Here is a 13,788-nt window from a genome sequence, read left to right as displayed (position 1 = left end):
GAGGTGTGGACCTTTTTGTTTTTGAAGCCGGGAAACAATCTAACCACACTGTTGACCTGTAACTGGGTCACTCGCCAAGTAGTGAATTTCCTTTCCCACAGCGGTTGTGCTGCCCAGCCTCCTGAGCGGAGCCTGAATGGAGGACTGTTGTTCCTCTGGCTCTCTGCAAAGTGATGCCTCCTCTCTGCCTGTAGATTATACAGGTAGATACTGGCTGATGATGTTTTAAACTCCAGAATTAGTGTGGTGTTTGATACTTAAAAGGCTTTATTCTCCACAGACCTTATTAGCTTCATCTGCTGGAGGAGTTGGAAAATGCTTCACTGGAGGCGGTAAGGTTTGCTCTAAACATGTAATCTGAGATATGGCAAACTGTTTTCCTCTGGTTTGCATTTAGAGGCTCTCCATGCTGCATTTGCGCTCCTTTTTTGACACACACAAAATGAATTCCGCAGTCTGGTGGCATGATTGCAAAACTTTCCATTTCCTTATATTGCAAAAGACAAAGGAAAGCATTGACTGATGGTTTTTAGAGCGTGGTCTAATACAAAACTGTCAACTTTTATTATTCAGATGTTTAGAAAGTTCTCTCTTTCAAATGAAGCTCATTAGACCAAGCTTGCAAAAATGGGAACATTCAGAAACTAATGAGAATTTTACTGAATTTTGGGACTGTTATGAAAAATAAATGTCATTTTACATTGAAAGGGGATGGCATCCACACAAACTATGAACCTCCCTTATTCTAGAGAAAATCTGACTGCCCTCTCACCATGGTTGAACAGACTTGTCTACAGATCAATAACTGCTTCTACAAAGGGGTAGCTCAGGTCTCGCTTTCTGAGGTAGGCTCCTTCCTGCAGCTGGCTCCCTACTATTGACAGTAGCCATGGAGCTCCTCCCCCTGTTATCAGCTGCAGACGGATGCTTTAGCGAAGCAGATTTACGACTCCTCCGTTATGACATTACACATGCTCATGGCTTCGATAAGACAGCAGCACAGCTGCGCAGCTAACTACTTTGTCTTCTCCTCGGCAGAAAAAAAGAAGCCAATGTGTAGCACGCTCTTGACTTCCTCTTATCAGGGAATCAGACTGTGTTTAAATGTCTGTAAATTTGGTTCTGGATTATGTCAGGCCTCGAAATTCACTTTCTGATGCATTAAGATTGCTGTCAAGGGACCTCTAACTTTAAGAAAAACCAGGATGTTACTCCATTTGACCGACATTGCGTTGATCGGCATTGGGCCTCACCTCAGGTCTTAAAAGGCAGAGCAGAACAGGGTGTGCTCCTTCTGTCACAATGTTTTGAATGGCATATCCGAGCCTCCCACAGGAAGAAGTTTTGAAAGAGTGCGGTTAGAAGAAAAGAGTGGGAATAACGCACAAGATGGCTGTCATGCACTCGCACTGCAAGGTTCTCATGACTGTTATGTTCCACGTAATTTTTGTCTGTTTCGAGTCCCCAAAAGTAGACTAATGGTTAGAGAAGTGAGCTTGTTGCTGGAAGGTTGCCAGATTGAATCCCTGGACTGGCTGGGAAAATCTGTGTGGAAGAAGTGAATGAGACACAACTGCAGTTTAGGTGTCCTTGAGCAAAGCCCTCAACTGCTCCAGTGGAGCTGCACAGTGGCCAATAGTAGAATACTGTGGTTGTTTTGGCCCGCTCCCAGGTGTGACTGTGTATAGCTTCTGCATGTAACCAGGATGGGAAACGAAGGTTTTAGTCAACCAAGCACAGCTGTTGGTGAATACCCAAAATCTACCAGCCACATTTAAAACATGTGGATAAATTGTAGACGCTGTGTTGTGATCGTAAAAAATACCTGAAGCCCCAATCCAGAACCTTTTTGTTTAAGGCTAATTATGGTTATAGTGAGCTCTGTATGTCTTCATATGCACCAGTTCCCAGGGAAGGGTGAAGCAAGTGGACAGCAAGCTTTGTGCAGATACTTTCATCAAAACCACTTCAAAATCCAGTTTACTCCGCTTGCAAAAACATACAAACATTGCACACTGTAAACATAAATAACAGCTTTAGAACACATTTTAAACTCATCTTTAGCTCCCAAATATTGACCCAGTACCTGTTACAAGAGCTCATTTATTTAATTTGAGTGGAACACTGTTCTCAATCTAGCAACATGGACAAAGCTGTAAAAGGTCTCTCGTGGGTCTTGCTGCATGCAGTTGGTGGCCTATAAAAGACCTGGAAACAGGACTTGTCATTCAAGTGAATTTTGCAACCAGTAGCCTTTCTCTAAAATGACACCAGCCCCCCAGCCTCACCACGGCATTTAGCACAAAACAAAATGCAACACAGAGCAACATTTGTCTCACTTGAAAAATACCTCTGCCCTATAAATCCAATTTCCATTGTATGTGCAGCAACTAAGTGGTTGTTGCCGTTTTGAAGAGCTTCCTGGTTAAGTAAGGGTTAAAAGATAAATAAAATAAAATGTTCCTCAGTTTTATGCCTGTGAGAAGGTCAGGGGTCAACACAATGTGTGGCCCTGCAGATCTGTTCTGCTGCTGTGTCAGAAATAAAGCAGCGTTTCTTTGAATTCAACACTACTCTTCTGTAGAGCTGCCTTAGGTTGGAGCTTAACCGATGATTATGTGCAGATTTGCTTCCATACTCGACTACTGTTCAGTTCTGTTCTGTCCTTAATAACTGAATGTTGATGTTAAGATCAGTTGGAAAGGCCTTGCTTCCTCACTAGTCAGTCAGAGGTGGTTTCCTCCCTCTGCTACTCTTTTATTAAGGAGATTTGTGGGGAGGAGGGCTTCTGAAATGAATGCCCTCCATTCTCATCAAGGATCTCTGAAATTTTGTTTTGAAAGCTCCCCGGATAATGAAATAGACGACCTCAAATGTCTGACTGATGTCTTGTAGTGTGGAGTTGCAATAGACCACCATTTGCTCCCTCCCTGCCACTTGGATATGCATACTTTCTCATTTAACTTCTCACAAAACACAGACTTCTCCAGCTCATAAGAGTATGCTAAGCCTCCCTTCTGGGTATGGACTGAGAACAAAGATAGCATTCTGTGTGTGTGCGTGTGTGTCTATCTTCATCTTTGTTTTTATGTGTATCTTGGGGAGAAATGTTAATTTTGCTTACCAGAAGTCTTTTCTTTCTTTCCTTTCTATCCAGATGTTCAAGATGAAGGCGGGTTGCTGCCACCACTGACGCCCCAGTGTGCTGACCAGAGCAAGCAGTCCTGACCTGGCAATATACGAATGGCCCAGGGAAGCCACCAGATTGACATTCAGGTTTTGCATGACCTGCGCCAGAAGTTCCCTGAAGTCCCAGAGGGTGTTGTTTCACAGTGTGTTCTGCAGGTGAGCACAATCGAATCCAGCAAATTACACCAGCAAACATTAGAGCGAAAATAAGAGCGCCGTGACAATATTCTTGTCACCCTAGAATGATCATGTAAGGGAGAAGTGCCAGGAAAGAAGAGAGAAAAATAATTTAGTGGTGATTTGATGATAATTAATTGGTAATTTGACATTAATTCAGCAGTGTTTTGCCCATCTCAGCCCTGTTTTGGTTTAATTTGGTTTTGAATCTGGCTTGTAATGTGTCACCCAAACCATAATTATGTCAGTAAGACCATATGCATGTTGTTTATACGATGTGCAAACCTACATTGTTTACAAACTAGTAAATCATTTTATGGTTGAAAGTGCTATATTAAAAAAATGGGACTCTGAATGTTACGAAGCTAATATAGCATCTTTGACTTTCTCTGTTTTGCTCTCCATCTACAAGGATGTGTAATCAAATCATCTTATTTTCTGTCATGTGTCATGTATGAATGAGAAATTTTTACCATACTGTCACATCTTTATCTTTATCTTTATCCAGACAGAGTATTTTAATGTTGCACACTAAGTTTAATCCCTCTCTCTCTCTCTCTCTCCCTCCCTCCTTCAGAACAACAACAATTTAGACGCCTGCTGTGAATACCTGTCCCAGGTCAGTCCGGGCTACTTGTACAGTGAAGGAGGAAACCTCAGCTACTCTGAAGACCCCAGCTTCACCAGGCTCCGTAATCACATGACCCAGCTGAACCTGGGCCTGCAGTCTCAGAATGTGCATGTGGCCCCGTTGCGGGACGGCCTGAGGATGAACGGCAGCAGGACTCTGGCCCACAGCCTGAGCGACGGGCCCCTCCAGACAGGCCAGGCCCCCAACAGTGACTTCTTTCAGCAGGAGCCCCAGTCAGCCCCAGTGCAGGTGCCCTCCAGCCTCAATGTGTTTGGTGTGATGGAGCCCACGCGCAAACAGCAGCCTCCCCAGCACCTCGGACTCTACCCGCTGGGCGTCAAAGGAACGACCATGGGCCCCCAGCAGACGCCGCGCTTCAACCCCATCACCGTCACGCTGGCCCCCAATATCCAGACGGGCCGCAACACCCCTACTTCTTTGCACATACACGGCGGGCCGCAGTCGGGCCTGAGCAGTCCACAGGGTAACGCTATCTACATCAGGCCCTACGTTAGCCAGTCCGGTACGACCCGGCAGAACCAGCAGCAGGGGGGCAGGGCCCAGTACAGCCCCACCTCCCAGCCCCAGCAGCAGATCTACCAGATCTCACACCCTTCCTCCCTGCCTGGCTCCTGGTCAGGCCCTCAGCACGCCTCCTCACATACCTCACAGCACCAGACCCAGGGCCACCAGACCTCCCACGTCTACATGCCGATCAGCTCCCCCACAAACCCCCAGGCCCCCTCCATTCTCCAGGCTCCTTCTGGAAGCCAGGCCTCCTCCTCCGGCGTCTCCTCCTGCTCTTCCTCCTCCTCCTCTTCCTCCTCTGTCATGCCCACCTCCCTGTCTACCTTCAGCCAGTACAACATCCAGAACATCTCCACCGGCCCACGAAAGAACCAGATAGAGATCAAACTTGAATCTCCTCAGAGGAGCAACTCCACAACCACAACAGCCGTGCTGCGGACAAGCAGCGGGCCCCGCTCTTCCTCCTCCACCTCCTCCTCCTGCCCTTCTTCCTCCTCTTCTACCGGGGTGGCTACTGGCCCCACCACCCCTCTCTCCATCGGAGGCCCGGGTCTGAGCCGCAGCCAGCCCACTGTTTACATCTCTGCCAGCCCGCCCACTGCTGCTACCACTCCCTCTGAGGAGGCTGTCATGGCCCCAGCCGGCTCCCGCTCCCAGCCCAAGTTTTACATTTCTGCTAATGCCTCCAGCGACGACAGTGGGGGGAGGAACCCTCCCACGGTCTACATCTCAGCCAACCCCCCCATGCAGGGGCCGTCGGGGGCCAGGAACATGGGGGGCCAGGTGAGCATGGGCCCTGCCTACATCCACCACCATCCACCTAAGTCCCGTGCCTCCGTCGGGGGAGGCACGGCCTCTTCCCCTCGTGTGGTGGTGACTCAGCCCAACACCAAGTACACTTTTAAAATCACCGTGTCCCCGAACAAGCCCCCGGCTGTGTCCCCCGGAGTCGTGTCCCCCACTTTTGAGCCCACCAACCTCCTCAGTCTCCCCGCGGACCACCACTTTGTGGAGCCAGACCCCCTCCATCTCTCGGACCCGCTGTCGGTGCACAGGGAGCGGCCGAGCGAGCCTCGCAGACTCAGCATGGGCTCAGACGATGCAGCGTACACACAAGGTGAGCACTGCTGAGTACCGATCACTTTAATCATAGTCAAAATCAATTTTTTCCCAGTAAAATAAATTCACAAGGCATTTGACTTGGTGCAGACACACACTGACATGGAAATAGCTACGCATATTAATTGACACACATGGTACAAGGAGGTACAGGATCGCAGATGTGGTGCAAGAGGCATTCTGCTAGACATCCATTTAGACAGAAGACTAAACATAGATGTGCTGAATATACAAATGAAGCGTTTCATTCCAAAATGCTGTACATCTCTTAGAAATAAGGGTTACTTTAAGTTCATCACTCAATAGGTCAAATAATAGGTAATCCCATCTATTATTTTGTAAACGAAGGCATTAAAATAGCTAATGGCTTGTAGCTTAGAAAGGTTTTTACTTTCTTGTCAGCAATCATTATGTAAGTGAAGGTGCCACTTTTTTCAAATGGTGGATAGCTCAGTTTGGAACAAAACTTGTTAAAAACTATATACAATATATGCTATTTTCAATATACAGTGTTTTGGTAATTTTTGTTATATGTAACAATGTAGCTGCCAATGCATTACATTGCACAGTGGTTTCAGCCATCAGTCTCTGGCATTTCACATTCTATCTTAATGCCGTTTTCACAGGTCAACTGTTATGCCCACAGACTTGCCAATACCTACTTTAGAGAACGACTAACACCCACAGCTTAGGACATGTTGACAAAAATGCCAAAAATTGTTTAGTGTGTGAATCCCGCCCAAATAGACATCCGATGTCTGGTTCATGCTGTTTGCTCCACAATTTATTAGCTGTTTAGCAGAAGTCAAGTGGCTAAAGAGTGTGCTTCCTCTACAGCCATCCAGAGCACAATGGCTTAAGAGCCTGCGAGACTTTCTTTTGGGACATCGTAACAATAAATAAAAGTATACATTTTTTTGTCTACCAGCAGCAGGCCTAAATGCTTTTTCCACTGCATCCTGCCAAGAAAGTAATTTTACTATAAAGTATGCTTTGTGATTTTAAAAGTGGCTTTCCGTAATATTGACTGTAATGCATTTCTTGAGCCAAACTGTGTATACTTGCTGTCACTAATCTTCAGCCGATGTTGAAACACTGCTGTGCCTGTACTAATCCGCGAGGTAGATAAAAGAGAAGGTGACTCGCTGAGGGAGGGACGGTGCGATGACGGCAGTGTGAGTCCTCCACATTGAATGCTGTGTTTGCACCGACGGCCCCTTAGACTGGCGTATTCTGTAGTGTGAGTCAAATGTGTTGGAGCGCAGTGGTGTTTCCTTTTTTGGGCTTTTGACTGTATTACGTGTGAGTCACCGGCTGTGGCCCTCACGCTGCAGTGACTACCACCATGAGGGGCTTCTCACTGGGCCTGCTACTGCTGCTGCTGACCCGCATCACTGCAATTTCACTTCAGTTTACTAAGCTTGTTTGGTACGATAAAATCACGCTTACGACGGGGATAATTTCGACCCTCAGTACTGATTGGCTGAGTCACGTTCAAAGCAGTTGTAAACCGCCTGATAGAGGCACACCTGTGACCACATAAGAGTTAATTTAAACATTAATGCGCTCACCAAAAATCACCACTCATGCCACAACTGTAACTATATTGCTTGGCAGAAGAATAACATTAGTATAATTACACAGCTTTGTTGAATACTCGATTCTGATTGGCCAGTGAAGGCATGCTGAGGTCTGTTATTTCTGATTAACAGACAGCTGTTTCACATCCAATCATATCACGCCACAGTCCAGAAGTTTGGGCGATTTTGTTGATTTCTAATCAGATTAACTTGCGACACCTTGTGCCAAACAGACGTTACTCCTTTGTTCCTGCAAACAGTTCTATTGAACTATTTTTTGGCAGAAGCTTGAAAGTTACTGTAGCTTGTAATAAAATGTTAAATCAATATTTCCTCTTAAGTGATTAATGTCGTTGGTGCTGTAAGTAGCCTTATAATAATCAGGATAATGTACTGCGAGCTGGTCATTATCGCAAAACAAGCAATATCTATTGTTGATTAAAAGTAAAATAACATTTACATTAATTTTTAATTACACATTTTAGCCGTTGTAAAATCACTATAAAGCACGGCCTTTCAAGACTTAATGCTCAATTACATTCCCAAAGCATAAGTGCAAAACATATTGCCAACATATCTCAATTTATGTGAAACAAACAAATAAAAAGACAAGATAACACATGTTTATAAACTGTAAATGGTAATTATCCTAACGTATAGGAACATAGTAATTTTAACTTGGCTCATGGCTGTACTCTGTGTCCTGCAGCATCTGGCAGGTAGCTGCGTATTTTACAGCCAGTGGAGATACGTCTGATAATTACCCTAGTAGATTTTTTTTTTCACCGCCTGTCTGTTACATTTTCACATTCGGTGTACAGTATATCCATCTGCATCTAGTCACTCCTTTGTTACATGATCCTGCAGGCGAGGCTGGAGGGGTGGGGTTGTGGTTGAGTGGGTGAGTGGAAAACACAACATTTACATTCACATTTTAAACATTTAGCTCACGCTCTCACACAGCGTTGACTTAACACTGAGCGAGCAGGTCGGGGGTTTGGTGTCTTGCTCAAGGACACTTCGGCTGCTGCGGCGATCGAACCTGTGATCTTTTTGTCACAAGACAGACTCTCTAACCGCGAGGCCATCATGCCGCAAGCGCTCATTATGGAGCGGCGTGTGTTTGTGTGTGTGTAGTGGGGGGGAGGTGGTGGTTGTTTTTGTTGATTATTGAGTGTCTGCGTAGGAGGTGTTACAACCTGTCAACAGATGCAGGAATAATGATGAATTATGGGAAACAGATACTGCAGAGACATGAGCAGATCATCTGTACGGTTGTGTGTAGCGCTGTTCAGTACTAGACACTCTGTACTGAAGCAGAATTTGCCCCAAGCGGTCTGCTAACCAGAATCAAGCTGAACTTCTCGGTGTAACCACAGTAGGTGATGAAATGAAGACAGATAGACAGCAGTGAGGAATCTGTGCAAGGCTGATATATAATTCCCCTTTCTCTCCCTACACAAAGCTGCTTTTATACACAGGGAATTAATAATAATACATTTTATTTGTGTAGCGCTTATCAGGATACTCAGACACTTTACATTAAATAGCATTTGTATAAAAACAGTATACAAATACAAAACAGCAGTCAAAACTGTATTCAGACATCAGCGTATGGTGTATCGGACAGTGTGCCAGTACTGTATATCCATATCAATGTTTTGCTCTTTTTTTATTTTTCATTTAATTTATTTTATGTAATTTTTTGTAGGAATTGTTGTTGGCAGACTTGTTTTTGTTCCCTGTTTTGGTCCCCAGTTTTAGTTCCAATGTAGTTTGTAGCATTAAACTGTTTGAATTCTTGTTGTTGTTGTTATGTTAACGTTTTTCCACAAGTTTCACGGTTGAATGAATATAGCATAGAGAGGAAACAGTGGCTGACAGTATGTGTGTGTGCTTGTGCTTCTGTTGCTTTTTTCCAGCCTTGTTGGTCCATCAGAAGGCCCGCATGGAGAGGCTGTGGCATGAGCTGGAGCTGAAGAAGAAGAAGCTGGAGAAGCTAAAAGAGGAAGTCAACGAGATGGAGAACGACCTGACCAGGAGACGGCTAGAGAGATCCAACTCTGCCTCCCAAATTCCTTCGGTGAGCTTCCTCCTTACTCCTCCACACTCTTCATTCAGAGACCAAGTTGTGAATATGAACTTGTTGCAGGGTTTGAATAGGAATGAATATTGATGTAAATATGAAGTGATTACATATTTTAAATTGACTGAATGCTATTGATATTTGACTTGACTTAACAGGTTCAAATCTGTATAGGAAAATGGGGGAGGAGTTTGGAAAATTAATATGAAAACATCCAGGGCTAGAACATTTTATGAATTGCACAAAAGGTCTAGACTGTTTTCTTCTAATTTACATAAGGCAACCCATTTTATGTCATTGTAGCCCCACTATTATTTTACAAATTGTGACGTTTGTTGTTGTGAATGATCATCAGCTATAGTGTGATATGGCCAAGTTGATAGTCATATTGCCCAGTGTACATGTTAGTGAACACCAGCCAAAATCTGGAAAAAGGAGGGAAGTTTGAAATGGAAAATGTCTAGGGACCCTGACGAACATCTTTCACAGGCAGTGAAAACCTCTTAAGTTTTTAGCATGCAAACTTCAAAATGAGTTTATCAGCAGTTAACCTCTAGCTCTGGGTGCGACTGAGAGTCCTGAGAGATGTTATCCATAACTGCAAACAGGCAAAGTTGCTTCTCAAGAGCTACAACACTCAGCAGACAAAACAATATTATCTGGGTCACATTGCCGTAGTTTCTTCACGCTCATGGTGCATCCACGCTCCTAGACTGTGCATTTACATTGATTATAGGGTCTGTTTATGATTTGGCTGATAAACGTTCCATATTTTTAGACTCGCCACTTTGCCCTGACAGAGTGCATAATCTCTGTCAAATTCACTTTACAATTTACTTTGGAGCTGTGCACTGGATTTTCAGCTACTTCCAGAGAAACAATGACGACTGTTTTCAAGAGGAAAATGCATGTTTCATTTTCATTTTTTCTTTTTCCACGCAACTTCATGTTTATGTTAAGTTTGCAGCTGCGAGTTTGTTGAAACCTGCAGGGCTCAAATGAAGTGGCGCTCTTAGCTTTCTGTTGAATCAGCTGGATTTGTCAGCTATTAGTGTTTGAGTCAACAGAGGGGAAAAGTGGCAGCGGAAGGTTAATTGGCTGGTGTTGCTGAGCTCAGTAGCTCCTTGGTTCAGTGTTATTTACTGAGGCGAGCCAGCTCTGCAGGTCAGCGCTCCTCGTGACACGGCCAGCGCCGCTTGGCTGAGATCTGCTCCATTGACTTGGACGCAGGATGTCCCGCCCGCTGTGACCCGGGGCGGTAAGGGCTGCGGCGGGCGGGCAGACAGACGGCTAACCGGCAGCTGATACGATCCTGTTTCACTCTCTGTCAGATTGAGGAAATGCAGCAGTTGCGATGCAAAAACAGGATACTGCAGATCGACATTGACTGCCTAACCAAAGAAATCGATCTCCTTCAAACAAGAGGTAGGAGGTGACGCTTGTTGCTGTGTGTCGCTGTGCTGACTGCTTTCTGTGTGTGTGTGTGTTTGTCGGGGTGGGTGTGTTTATGTGTGTGTGTGGCTCTTGTTAGATGTGTGTTCTGCCTTTCAGCGTTGCGATGAAAGCTTCCTGCATTCACATTGACACTGTGTTTGTCATAATCTCGGATGTCTTGGCCTGGCTTTGAGTTTCTGTGTATGTCTGTATTCTGTAATGGATAAAAACCACAGCGACAGAGTGAGTGAGGCGGGTAAAATGTGATCCTTGGCCTCCGGTTGCGGCAGGTCGGCCCGGGCCCGGTCACATCCCCCTCGGCACACGCAGTCAAGGTGCTGCCATTGTAATGTTAACTACCAGTTGTTTCCTGAATTGCATCCTGTTGCTGGTTGGTAACAAGGGATTTATTGGCCCCCTGGCAGCACTCCACTGCTGACAGATCCAGCCTCCAAAACCGAGCGGTTTACACAGGTGAAGGAAGCAGAGAGGTGGCTCGCAAATGAGCGGTGCCTCTCACGAAAAGGCCATGACCCTGTTTATACCTGGCATTTCAATCCCAGTGCTGATAAAAGCCGGATGTAGATTGTGGCCAGAGAGGATGCCAAGCCACATTTTACAAAATAATAATCATAATGAAAAAAAGCCAAGTGGGCGGTGCGCTCACATTTATAGTATTTATATTTTTTTATTTAGGAAGTGGGAGAATATCGAGGGCGATGGAGTAGGGCCAGTAGGGGCACGCCAAGCATCATTTAAGCAGCTATATATCCATTTTGTATCAAGTCTGTAAAAGTGTTATCCATTTGTCAGCTAAGAACTTCAATTATCAAGTATTTGTTAAAAAGGGCCACCATTTGTTGTAATTTTGTAATATTTATCATTTTGTAAGAGTTGGTGTCACTGTTTTTCAAATGGTGGATATCTGGATTGGATACAAATGTAAATGATCTGCAGAGGTGTTTTGAACAAATCAGATTCCCCTCCTCCTTGTGTGTATTTACACGTTCAGCTGTGTGAACCTTGATTCTACACTGAAATTGAAATGCCAGGTATCTATGTACTTTATAGCACTGTTTTGAAAAGTGCTGCAAGTGAAGAGTATTGACTGCTTTTCTCATCATGTCGCTCTTTCCAATTCCGCACACCTTTGCCTCATTTGCAATGCTTGTATCTATTTATAGTACATGTTATTGATTATGTTTATACATGCCTATATCAGGTGTTGAGTTTATAGACACTATGAGATGCAACAATTGCAAGAATGAATTGTAAATCTACTGTTTAATGTAAAACAAGCGTGTGAATGCACCCTCTTTTTCATCTGTTTACAGGACCACACTTTAATCCCAGTGCAATCCAATCCTTTTACGACAACATTGGATTCCTAGGTCCGGTCCCACCCAAACCCAAAGGTACTTTATCTGTTGGTAAGTTTAGAAAAGGTTGCATGGTCGTCACAGGACTTCCCTGGTTCCAGCATTCCAATTGTGCCTTAGGGTGGTCTGTTTTTTTTTCTGGGATGCTCATTAGATCTTGTAGTTTCCTTTTTTATTTACGCATGCTCATGTTTTCAGTCCATGCTTATCGACTTTAAGCATCTGAAAGCATGACAGTACAAACTTCACTTAGTCTTCCACTCTTCCATTCATGTTTCTCACCTGCAATCTCATATTTTATGACTAGGGTTTGACCAATATGGGTTTTTGAAGGCCGATACCGATATTTTTAGAATGAAGTCACTAAAATTTTGTGCCAATATTCAGTATCTTTAAATTTGATCAATTTCATGCCAGAAATTACAAGAATTCAGTGTTTTTCCCAGAATTGAATCTTGTTAGGGTGCAAAAGCCTCTGAAACAGCATTTAGACACTAAAACTCTCCATTGAAAAAGTTTGGGTCAACTTTAAGGCAAGCTGACCCACCTCACCTATTAAGGGTAAGGGAAACTCTGTGATACATTAGGCCTTTAACTGCAGAGTTAATTTACAATTAAACGAATAAATAAAATGTGCAAAGAAAATCAAATTTTGTTGGAGGTTAGAGATGTTTTTATGCTGCTATAGTCAGGGAGGAGACTCAATATCGGAGATGGACAACACTGACTAGCTGATATCTGATATTTAAAAGGCTAATATCAGCCCGCTATATCGGTCCAACCCTATTTATCACTACTGTTTTCTTCATTTCTGCACTTTTCTTCTTTCTCCCCTACCTGCACTGTAATCTCCATCCATCCTTCCATCCATCTCTCCATCCATCCTCCATCCCTCCATCCCTCGCTCCCTCCCCGGCTCCACGGTGCCTGGGTTCAGGCAGGAGAGGATGTAGATATAATGTGACCTCTGAACTCATGATGGAGCCTTCCTCTGGTCCTTCCCCTCCTCTCCCACCGGGTCGGTACCTCTGTCCTCCTCCTCTCTTCTCCCTCCTCCCTGTGTCCATCAACCATGCACCTTTTCTGAAAAATGCTACAAGAAGTTATTCTCAGATTGGCTCTATGCCCACTGGATTTTCAGATTTGAATATCAAAGCCATCTATGTCTTAAATTAGTGCTTTTTTAACAAGTATACCTCTATGATTTCAAGGAGTTTCAGAAATGTTCTACCAATGTTGTACCAGCAGAGTTGAATCCAAATGGATAATTATAATGGAAATCTATTTATATGCCGGTTATCTAAAAGCGGAGTTTACAAAGCGCTTTGCAAAACGGAAGAAAAAAAGAAAAAAAACCCAAAAGGAGTAAAATGTATAAAATGATATAAAATGATAAAAAAAAATGGTAAAAAACTTGAATAATCAATAATCAATCTGCATGAATATTAATTTATGTACACTTCTTCCCTCTCCCTCTTCCTCTCCCTCTCTCTCCTTCTTCCTCTCCCTCCCTCTCTCTCTCTCTATCCCTCTCTCTCCCTCTCCTTCCTCTTCTCTCCCACCTCTCTCTTACTCTCGCTCTTCCTCTCTCTCTCCCTCTCCTTTTCCCTCCCCCTCTCACTCTCTCCCTCTTTCTTCTCCCTCTTCTTCTCTCTCTCTCTCTCT

At 44.3% G+C, this 13,788-nt stretch overlaps 1 protein-coding gene across 6 annotated transcripts in view; it reads left to right on the top strand.

The window, feature by feature from the left end:
- The window catches only part of tab2 (TGF-beta activated kinase 1 (MAP3K7) binding protein 2), a 41,447-nt gene that overhangs the window by 26,124 nt on the left and 1,535 nt on the right, over nucleotides 1-13,788 (top strand). For 3 of the 6 annotated variants that reach the window (XM_078290029.1, XM_071899284.2, XM_078290028.1), the window contains 5 exons: nucleotides 3,158-3,345; nucleotides 3,944-5,642; nucleotides 9,147-9,307; nucleotides 10,642-10,735; nucleotides 12,079-12,174. In XM_078290029.1, the coding sequence (XP_078146155.1) occupies nucleotides 3,244-3,345; nucleotides 3,944-5,642; nucleotides 9,147-9,307; nucleotides 10,642-10,735; nucleotides 12,079-12,174 (2,152 nt within the window). In that variant the 5' untranslated portion in view covers nucleotides 3,158-3,243. The remainder of the gene's footprint in view (nucleotides 1-3,157; nucleotides 3,346-3,943; nucleotides 5,643-9,146; nucleotides 9,308-10,641; nucleotides 10,736-12,078; nucleotides 12,175-13,788) is intronic. The other 3 variants (XM_071899285.2, XM_078290030.1, XM_078290031.1) reach the window with 3 other exon arrangements.

Source organism: Centroberyx gerrardi, chromosome 18, assembly GCF_048128805.1.
Source record: "Centroberyx gerrardi isolate f3 chromosome 18, fCenGer3.hap1.cur.20231027, whole genome shotgun sequence".
Lineage (NCBI taxonomy): Eukaryota > Metazoa > Chordata > Actinopteri > Beryciformes > Berycidae > Centroberyx > Centroberyx gerrardi.
This window is presented reverse-complemented; position numbering and strand designations above follow the sequence as displayed.